This window comes from Otolemur garnettii, unplaced genomic scaffold (genome assembly GCF_000181295.1).
Source record: "Otolemur garnettii isolate 467f Iridium unplaced genomic scaffold, OtoGar3 scaffold00007, whole genome shotgun sequence".
NCBI lineage: Eukaryota > Metazoa > Chordata > Mammalia > Primates > Galagidae > Otolemur > Otolemur garnettii.
In genome coordinates, this window is record NW_003852402.1 from 37,361,150 (window position 1) to 37,372,133 (window position 10,984).

Consider the following 10,984-nt stretch of genomic DNA (forward strand, 5'->3'; position numbering starts at 1 on the left):
CCCGGGCTGACTAGCTGGGCTTGCGGCTCTTTATATATTCTTGGGGGAGGGAGGCCGGCCCCAGTGGCCGGCACTATTAGCATATCCTACCGCAACCCCGTGGGGGCTGTCTGGGCAAACCTCCTCCTTTCCTCTAGAGACAATTTGCTGTTTAGTGCCCTGTTGACGCTAATGGTTTTACTGCATTTCTGCTGGGGCCTGGACGGTTCCCCAACCTGCTCACTTGCCCTCATAACCTAAACACAAACCTTCAAGGATGTCCCAAAACAAGCGAAAGGAAGGCAGTCCAACGTGTTTTAATTTCTTGCACATTTAAAAAAATATAGTAAATACAAATCCCCTTGAGCTGACACCCAGAACTGACCTGCCCTCCCAAGACCTTATTTTAAGGTGTTTCTCTTTTGCATGAACTTTAATTATTTAAGCTTTTTTTCCCCCCAGCCAGTGGAGTGAATAACAGTTATGAAAAACTTGAAGTGACACTTTCAATCATGGAGTGAATCTCTGAAGTTTGCCTTTAAACATCTATTTTGGATAAATTGAGATGGGTAAAACTCTGGTCAGAGTTTTTGAGGCTCTATGTTATTGAGGACAGGTGGGCCAGTTCCTTTTCTTTCGACAGGGCTGGCTCTGAATTCTTTCTATCTGTGGGGTAATCTGAAAGGAGGGGGTGTAGGTGATCTGGAGAATTCCTCCCCTCCCAGCTTCCCTCCTTCCCCCCACTACACATATTTGCTGAGAACCTCCTCCTCGGTGCCAGGCCTCCTCCCTACACCTCAGCAGGCCACCGATGTACACTGAACGCATCTCTCAGATTTGCAAGAAGAGGCCCAGTTTTAGAGGGAAAACTCCCTCTGCAGGGGCCAGTTTCCTTTCTCCTTCACTCTCTGCTCCACCCTGTCATTTCTACAGACTAAACAGCCACGCTGGGCTTGGGGATTGCTAATTTTCTGCTTTCAGGCAAACTAACACCGTTACAGATGTGTCCCAGCTGCTGGCACAGCCATCCTCAGCTCGTGTAAAATTTCCAACTCCTCAGACCTTGAATAACTTCACACACTTCGATGACAAAAGCCTTCCAGAAAAGCAGTCACAGCAGGGTCTTTGGAACTTTGATGGGTAGAAGGGAGAGAGGAGAAGGTTACCATTTGAATGAGAATGAATCTATTAATCAGCTTCTGCCAATCCTCCTCCACCCTGAACACATTTTCTGATCACTTGGGGAGGGGCTGTTTATATTTAGGAAAAGCAACTACTTGAGGTCTACACAAATACTCTAGGGTTATAAGACCTGGGCTTGTGGCCCCATTAAAAGAAGAGGAAGTGTTCTCTACTCAAGCTAGGTTTATCAAATCCACTGAATATTGTGGCTCCCAAGTTATTGGGGGAACTGAGTTTTTCTTTGTATTTTTTTTTTCTCAAAATTACTTTCCTAAAGCATCCCTGGCTCATTGAAGCAGCATCTGTAGGAGCCAGAGAAATGCCAATTTTTTCAGGGTGAGATCTTCCCTCTGCAGTGAAGGGTCCCAAACCAGGGGTAGTGTTGGACACTAAGATTTGACAGCCACACTCCTCACTGTCCCATCATTCCTAAGACAAAGCTCCTGTGTGAAAATCAAGCTCCTTCTCATGCCAATGGGCTTTTTAATCACCTGAGGGATGGGAAATCCATCTGCGCCTCTCTTAGGGCTGTTAACAAACCTATGCCTTTGAAATGAATACAGTACTCAGGTCTGCAGCAGACAAACAGTCAAGTTCCTGAAGGGCCCAGGCGGGATCTAAGACTCACCCCGCGCTGGTGGAAATATGGAGCACCCAGCACAGTGTTACCTCTGAAATCCAGTAGGTTGATATTCCCCCCCAGAAATTCTAGGGCAGATCGCACAGGTTCTGTCCGCAGCCAGACCACTTTTATTGGCTGTGGAATCTACACGTTAGCACATTTGGCAAAGCGGAAACAGAGCTGTGATTCGGACACAAACCTTATCCTGAAAGTTGAAGTGAAAGATAGAGGTTATGCTTCTGCTTGCCTTTCAACTGATTTCTGAAAGCGCTTAATGTCCTTTGTCCCCAGTCCCCTCGGAGTGCTGTATTTGTAGCTAACCATGATTGAGAGTTTTCTATTTGCTGAGCGCAGATCTCAACCCTTTCCAGGCATTAACTCAGAGACCCTATGGGAGCTATTGTTAGACTCATTTTAAAAAGAAAGTAAATGCAAGCTCCGGGGGTTAGGCAATTTGCCCCAAGGTCACACAGGTTTGGAAACCAGGCCCTGGGTCATTTAGAGCTCGGGCCTTCCGGCCCCTAGAGGTGGTTTGTTTTGTTCTAGTGTCGAGGCGGGCTGGGAGCCCTGCCTTAGCTCTGCAGCGCCGAACCCAGCACAAGCTCCGCATAGGCCTGGAGATGCTGTCACTCGGGAGGGAGCCTCTGTCAGCAGCGCGAGTTCTCAGAGGGTAGGGCCGCTCCGAAAGGTGATCTCAGAACACATTTACGGAGTGCCGCGGGCGAGTGGAACGAGAAACACCAGCGCCCAGCGGCTTAATGGGACCTGCCAGGGGGAAAGGAAGGGGTCCGGGGTTGAAAGCCCTTGGGACTCAAGTGCTGAAAGTGGGATCTCAGAGCACCAAAGTAAAAATGCCGTCAGGGGCGGGGTGGGGAGGAAGGCAGACGCGATTCGAAGCAGGTGGGCGCTTCAGGTAACTGGGGTCCCCGCACTCAGGATGGGTTCCCCGTCTCTTTTCCTCATAGACACTTGCAAGAGACCAGGGAGGGCTGGGTAGGTGAGTGCCACTGAGAAAAATAACTTTAAAAAAAATAAGGAAATTGAACAGGGCAACTCGGGGAAAGTATACAAATGGCTTTTAAAAACATCTCCATATCAATATGTTCTTTTTTATTTAAAGTCAGACTAGATTGGCTTTTGCTCCTTATAGAAAGAATGAAAATACAGTCCATTTCCACTGTAATTCCACGGGAGTACGTTTCTTACATGCAGAGAAAGCTCACATTTATAAAGTATGCAAACAGGGTGTTAGAACAAATAATTCAGCATTGACTCTCTGCTAGGAAGGTCTCACAGTGGGCAGTAGAGGGGAAAAACCTTACCATACCTGGACTCACCAGTGTTCTGGTGAAGTAGATAAATTATTTATCTACATTTTTTTTTAAATTTGCCATTCTGAACGAAATAAATATAGGTTTGATTTTCTAACGGTTTAGATTTATACACAGGTTGAAATTTCAATGGCCTTTAGACAGTATTAACGTATGTTTTTCAGCATACTTCATTTTACTTTACACTTTATAGCAAGAAATTAGTGTTGGTGGACAGACCACACCACCAAAATGATGCTCATAGCTTCCTTTCCTAGTCAATCTTGCCCATTTTACTGGGAATTCTGCATTATGGAAAATTCTCCATGCAGAAACTCAATACATATAGAAAGATAAGTCCATCTCAATTCACTTACGCCCCTACCGCAGGCCCTCATCCACTCCTGGACAAAGAGAGTTGCTGCTGATATTTTTGCTTATTATAGATGACTTCACAATATGTTAAACAATTTCAAACTGTATTAGCTCTGGGAATCAGGCCCACCTAAGTAAACACATTAGTACCTGCCAGAGCTGCTGGAAGAATTTGTGGAGAAGACAGCTGAGGAAGACATTGGCCTCTGCTTGAATAAGACTTCCAGGAGAGATCAAAGGCCTAAGTAAGAACATTTAGCAGCCTTGTGAGTAGAGAAAGTAGCTAGTTTTTACAGAATTATCTTTGTTCCAGCACATGGCATAGCCATTTCATCTCATAGACTGACTCTGAAATAGGCTTACAAAAATTTGCTTTTGAGGGGATTGGAAGCTCTAGGAAATAGTATCATCTTTTGTAAGTTTGGCTAAGTTAAGAAAATGACCAGAGGGATCTGTAGAAGAAGTGTCAACAGCTTGGGTCTTTGAGAAAATATCACGGTATTGCTAATTTGTCAGTGCGTTGGATTAAGCAATAAGATATTTATATTTCAACTAAAACTTTTTTTTAAATGTCCAGGTATGATGTTGTGGAGGAGAAGTTTTTAAATGAAATGTTACTAGAAGAAAAACACACAAAAAAATGTCTTAATAAGGATGAAGGAGGTCACTATTAGCATCCCAAGATTTATTTGAGAGTTTCAAGAATAGTTGAGAATACTAAATTTTAGCACTCCCTCCACCCCCGAAACATGAAAGAGTTTAAGCAAAAACAATGACACCATTAGATATAAGTGGATTTCCATAACGTTGGGGCTGGAGTTCAATGACCCGGGTATGATAATTAAAATTAGTTTAGAAAGCTGACATTTGAGGTTCCACACCTTATTTCTATAGTAATATAACAAAGAGAATCAGTCATTATCTTTTACTTGATAACCTTATACCTACCTAGAGAAAGAGGCTTGAATTCCTTCCCAAACCGCTTATCTTTACCAAGTTATTATGTCTTGATTTTCTGCTTCCCTAGCCCTGCTTGTTTTGGCCTTGGCCTTGGTGAAGATTATCATCATCAATATCAAACAAAAACATTTTAATTGCAAACACACCAGTGATCTCTCTGGGAAGCCTAACGTGTCAGCTGCAGCAGTTGGGGTCACATAAAGTCTTTGGGGAACAGTTGCTGTGTTTAATGAAGAGACTTCCATAGGCAAACTTATTCCAAACAATTTCTCGAGTTACACAACTAAGAGAAATAGAGACGATCTGGTTTGCAAAGACTGAATAAAATCCATCACCAAGTAAAGTCCATGAATTGATTAAAGCATTCTGCTGCTAAACAGTTTATTATACAAACCTTATTATAAATATATGTGCGGTGATAAAGTAAATGAGGACATCTCATCAATTACACTATTTTCTTTCAGTTGTGTAATTAATCTGATTTTTTTTAAGTTAGGAGCGTGTGTTAGGGCGAATTTCTATTGATTCTCAGAAAGAAAAATCATAAATGTATAATAAGCTTGATTAATGGGCATCTACAGCCAGACATATTCACACATTTCTGGTTGGATAATTTGAAGTGCTTTACCATTTATTTCTTAGTCACTGCTTTAATTTGGGGTTCATTAACTAGCCAGCCTTGAGAAAGAGCTTTTGGAAAATAAATGTCAAAGAGAGCAAATTATTCTATGGGCCATAAAATGTTCCTTATTAAGTTCCCAAGGCGTCTCTTGTGCTGGTGGTTGAGAGCACAGGCGTGAATGCATTGATAATTGCCTGGCTCTCAGTCTTGGCTCTGCACCATACTCAGATCCAGGAAGTTCTTCTCTTAAGTAGAATAACAGTAGGTCTCCACAGGTTGTTGTAGGATTACGTGTTAATATGTAAAATGCTAAGCAAGGCTCATGTATGTTGCTTTTGTTTTCGTTGGCATCAATACTTTCCCCAGCCCAGAGCCAGCAAAAGTTGAACACATTATGTATTTGGTGGAAGGAGAGGTTCTTGATGGTCAATTTAGATTTGGTAAGGAAAAGGAGAGTTGCCACTAATGTTTGTTTTGTCCCCTGTTCTAGCCAGGCACTTGACAAGTGTTACTGCTGTGAATCTTCGAAACCTCAGAAGTTAGGCATGATGATTACTGCCCCTGTTATTTTATAAGAGAGGAAACAGCACTAAGAATCAGTGGTGACACCTGCCCCCCCCCACACTACTTTTAATAGGAGCCGGATTTCATGATATAGATACTCAATTCTTCACAGAGACTCAGCAGTTCATATCTACCAAATCTCCCACCTGCTTCTCTCAAAACTTTAAAGGGTATATGTCAATGTCAGTTTCTTTGAAGAACTTTTCTATATTTTAAAAAGTATTTTAGAAGACATTCAAATTATCCACATACTCAGAAAATAAAGTCAACTCCCCTAGGAGGAAGTCTTCTGTCCTGAGAAGGGGCAAGATACAGCTCCACACCCAAAGGGGGCGCTGTCTGGGGAAATATCCAGAACTTCTGTGGAGCAGGACAGCAAAGTCCAGACTTTGGAGTTAGGAAGCAAAGTGGGGCTGGGAAATGCTGAATTCAATTTGATCTTCCATCTGTGAACTCAAGACTAGCTGGGGGTGGGGGGTAGGAGTTAAGAGAAAGGGAGTGAAGTTGCCATTTACAGAAAGTTAAGAGTGAAGTGTCAGTTGGAAAGGAATGGCTGGCTTCTCTCCTCTGCTTCACTTCCCAATGTGTTTCTTGGGGGTCATTTCTTCTTGAGGTTACAGGATAAACAAACCTGGCACAATGCTGTAAAATCCTCATGGTGAGGGGCTCCTGGGGCCTCTGGCCTCTCTGGGGCTTTGCTGTTGGGCCCTGCTAAGAGGTTTCATGTGTGTTGTTGTTGTCTTTTGCTCTCAACCATTTAACCCTTGCCTCTCTTAAAGCAATCCCCCTTTCAGGAACACTCCCCCCATCTCAAGAGACTGATTGCCCCCTTCTTTTATCTTTCTATTTGGAAAACAAACCCAAGCCAAAGGAAGTCTCGAGGATATTTCAGCGGGCTAAGGACCAGTCTAGTCCAAGAAAATTGGGCAGGGGACCAAAGATTTGTCATTAGCACCAGAGCAGCCCCTATGTACAACACATCAGTGTTTCTTCAGGAAGGGAGTGGCCTGCCAAGTTAAAGAGAGAAGACAACTTGACTAAATCAGCTACAGATCTATCATTTAGGAAAATGAGGAAAAAGTTTTTGCATAGCCGTTGTTATTGACAGAGTAGGTCTTGGCTATAGTGGCCTGATCATAGCTTACTGCAACCTCAAATGCCTGGGCTCAAGCGATCCTCCTGCCTCAGCCTCTCTGGTACCTGGGACTATTGGCAAGAGCTACCACTCCTGGCTATTTTCTTATTTATTTATTTAGGTAGGTCTTGCTTTGTTGCTCAGGCTAGAAGTGGTAATTTCTTGCAATAAGCTCTCACTGACTGAAAATATTCAATTGTAAACTTTTGTAAGTCAACTTCACCCAGATCTTTAAGGATAGTACAGCAGAAACAGGAAAAAAATATATATGCTGATAAAGGAAAAACATGACAGATTCCTTCCGGATACTCTTCACTCCCTATCACCACTGTGAGGTTTTCATGAGATAGAAAAACGCCCAGTTTAATTCAGACAAAGGCAAACAACCGATTTCTCACCTTTTAAATCAGCCTTAAAGGAAATACCCAAATAAATGGGCCTGTGCAGTGTCTAAATTAAAATATGGTTCCTCTTTATTTTTGTACATATGCCCTCAAAATATTTTTCCAGTTCAAATTAGGACCAACTTTGTTCGTATAGAAACTTATTTTTAATATTATAATACCAAGATCCTTGCACATTTTATATACAGTATGTCATTCCACGTTTAAAATATATATTTCTTAGGTTTACTTAAAAAATGAAAGTACTAAGACTATGTACAAAAATACATTAAATATTACTAACATTAAATGCAACGTTCGCACTTTGCTTTTAGACAGGAATGAACTTCTTTTGAATATGGCACAAAATCATCATCATAAAAGTTAATAAATTACAAAACCAAACAAAAACAAAATAAGGGCTCTAGACCCAAGCCACTCGGGGTTCCAGAAAATAAGATCCAAAAGGCTTTTTCATTTGAGCGGGCACGTTTGGAAGTTTCTTTGTGAATGTCTCCTGGCCTTTCTTAAACTCCTGGGCCTGGGTTCCTAAATATTAATGTAATATGACCTGATCTAAAGGATTAAGCCGAGGCGGGGGTCGGGGGTGGGGGTGGGGGTGGGATCTTCCTGCTTCTGCGCGGAGAATGTGTCACTCGTCGGCCCCAAGTTACTTCTCCACCACCTCCTCCACGCAGGGGAGTTTGCGTTCCTCCGAGGAAATACTGTCCACGATAGAAGAAAGGCATCGAAGGCTACTCGAGGCAGACGAATCAATGCTTGCTCCGCCTGAACACACACACAAAACCAAACACACACACACACACACACACACAGTAAGGAAGGAAGAGGGAAACAGCCCCGCGCGCCCCGCACCCCCCTCGAGCGCCCTCCGCTGAGCCGACCGCTGGGAGCAAAGATCGCCTTTGTTCCAGGGGCGTCCCCACTATCGCTTCGAGCCCTTCCGGCCCTGAACCCCGCACCCTAGCCCGGTCCGGGATTTTCTCTGGTGCAGCTCAGTGCCCTTTCCTTTACTTTACCTTCCTTAGAAGTTATCAGGAGCCCCCTGGAATGATCCGAAACACTTGGCCACTGGGAGCTGCAGGTGCGCAGGAAATCCGCACCCTCGAGCTGGAGGGAAAACCAAGGCAGCAGATTAGGAAAGAGACTTGGGTTCCGGGAGCGTTGGGGGAACCGGGGGCTTTTCTGTTCCCTCGGGCCGGGGACGCATTTCCTGCCTACTGCAAACACCGGGTCTCCTAGGGTCACTGGGGGTTCATTAGAGAGGGAGCGGGAGGGGCAGGCGAAAGGGGAGGGAAGCAGACGGAGCAGCTGGAGGTTAAGGCCCTACGGAAGGCGTTCCAGCAGCCCTCGCCTTTCCCTGCCGGCAGCAGCTAGGCTTACATTTTCTTGCTTGGGTCTGTTACTGAAGGGGTCCACCCCCAGCTCCTGCATCTTCTCCTGCTGGTCCAGCCGGTGCAGCACGTCCTGGAGCCGCTCAATGTAGCTGATGGCGCTGCGCAGAATCTCCACCTTGGGCAGCCTCTGGTTGGGGTTGGCCACAGTCCGCCGCTTCAGGGCCTCGAAGGCCTCGTTTATTTTCTTCAGCCTCCTCCTTTCGCGCAGGGTGGCGGCTTTTCGTCGGTCCGTAGGGGCAGATTTTCTCTTGCAGGTCTTGCAAGCCCAGATCAGACACTGGCCGGGGCAGTGGGGTGGCTGTAGGCCTGGGGGTGCCAGGACGTGTTCCTCTCCACTGCTGTCGCTCCCGGCTTCCGGGGGCATTTGGTCCTGGCAGGGGGACAGGGTACCATCACTCCCTGGATACAGAGGAGAGCCCTCTGCCACTTCCAACGGCTGCAGAGTAACGTTTTCTCCATCCAAGTAGAAGAAATAGGAGCCAGTTTCAAAAAGGTCCATCATCATGTTCTGCTCCTTGGCTTCTGACTGTATCTGGACTGGGTGAAGAACTCAACAACCCAGAGGAACCACCCAGATGGCATTTAATTAGTGCGGTGACATAAGTCGACCCAGCTTTATATATAGTAGCTCCTGAAACTCAATCCAACTTTTAGCTGTCATGGAGCACCACTCTACCAATGTGACTGCAGCTAGTGCCTCTATAACATCCAGTTTGAAAGAAAACTGAGGAGTGTCACCTCCCAGAGTGGTGTGACTATAGGCAGAGCAGGTTAAAACAAAATACACAGGGAGAATCACGTAATTTAGGCAAAGCATTAAACACTTCCAATTTGGACAGATATTAACCTGCTTGCCGGACAACTTAAAACAACTGGGGATTAATGCTGTTCCATTCCCCTCCCCCTGCACACACGTCTGAATTCTAAGTATAGATCCATGATGAAAGATTTCAAAAGCAATAGCCATTGCTCCAAAATAGCCTGGTTAATATTTGCAGAATGGTTCAGCTTCTTTCTGTCTCCTGCCTCTTAAAAAGATGCTATTCCTGTGATTAAAACCATTACAGTCCTTGAAAGGTTATACATGGCTTTCAGCCGTCAGCCTCAATAAAAGCAGGTAAATCTCTTTCCTCTCTTTTACTAAGGTTGTGAGATGATTTGGGAGCTAGAAAGGGTGGCTGAAGGGTACTCACATCCCATGGTACTGTATGAAATGCTTGTTGGAAGATCCTTCCATAGAAGGATCTTGGCTACCTTTTTTTTTTTTAAGAGGGGCAACCAATATTTAAATTCTGTACCATTCCATTCCGGAGCAGTAGGACATATGAGGTGAGGGGTGGGATAGAGAATAGGGTTGCAATACGTGCAATAAGAAGCTCCTCCTTAAAAACAGTTTTAGTCAAAACAAGACTCACACCACAGCTACTTGTTATTTTGGGATTCTCTGTGGTCCCCCCATCACCTCTGTATGATTCCTGTTCTGCACACTGTCTGCTCACCACTTTTTTCATCTGCATTCTCACTAACCATTGACTCCAGATAAGTTTCTTGATAGGATTCAGATGACAACGCTAGCCACCAAGACCCAAGCGAGGAAATGTTACAGAATTTCTTTATTATTATTGTAGCTTGCCTGTGGCGCATGTATTGTTCTTGGGCTACAACAAAATTCAAAGGTGAAGTCCAGGGGCCCTAGGAGTTCTAGATTCCAAAGTACTCTCTTCAAGTCCTAGCTAGTTTGATTTCTATTTCTATTTCATAGGTAAGTACTAGGTCTCAACTTTTTGAAAAAAAAAAATTGTTACCTCATATAGTTTTGGTGAAAGTTCAATCAAATGATGTATGCATGGAAAGCAGATAGCTGCATGGTGAACATTGTTTTAATTACAGCATAAAGCTATGTCAGGGCTAAGACCAATTCGTATGAGGGAATAAAGGCTAGTGAAGAGAGTTTTCTTTTAATCCCCCCCTTTTTTAATGCTTTCCCTTCCTGTTTTTTTTTTTTCCTTTTCCTTTGCTTTGCTCTCTTCTCTTCTATTCCTTTCCTTCCTACACCCATGGAAGGATTCCCCTGGCTATAAATGGTCTTGGAGTGACAGTCAACCTTGTTTTTGCCTTTTATAGCCAGTGCCTGAAAAACCAGTTGGAAACGTAATGTCATATTACTCTGTCCCAAGCAGTATGATGATTATAGACTATATTCTTTATGATCTTTTTTTAATGAAGAGACTGAAGATAATGCCAGAAGGTTTCAACTACCAGCTAATTTAGAACTTAGCTAAAATTTTGACTCCAGGGGCTTATTCCAGGAGATAATTGTCTACAGTCTCTATTGAGCCACCTTAGATCTGGGTTGCTACGTTTGGACACGATGGGCTGTTTTTATGTTTTTGTTTCTGTGTAGCTGCATAATCCCTTATTCAGTCTGAGAATC

At 44.1% G+C, this 10,984-nt stretch overlaps 1 protein-coding gene across 1 annotated transcript; it reads right to left on the reverse strand.

Moving 5' to 3' along the window:
• Positions 1 to 7,280: 7,280 nt before the first annotated feature.
• MYF6 (myogenic factor 6) lies at positions 7,281 to 9,270 on the reverse strand. The gene is made up of 3 exons (XM_003783386.2): positions 8,537 to 9,270; positions 8,173 to 8,263; positions 7,281 to 7,921 (listed from the first exon to the last, which is right to left on the reverse strand). The coding sequence occupies exons 1-3, from the start codon at positions 9,053 to 9,055 to the stop codon at positions 7,803 to 7,805; spliced, it is 729 nt and encodes a 242-aa protein (XP_003783434.1). The 5' UTR covers positions 9,056 to 9,270; the 3' UTR covers positions 7,281 to 7,802.
• Positions 9,271 to 10,984: the final 1,714 nt, after the last annotated feature.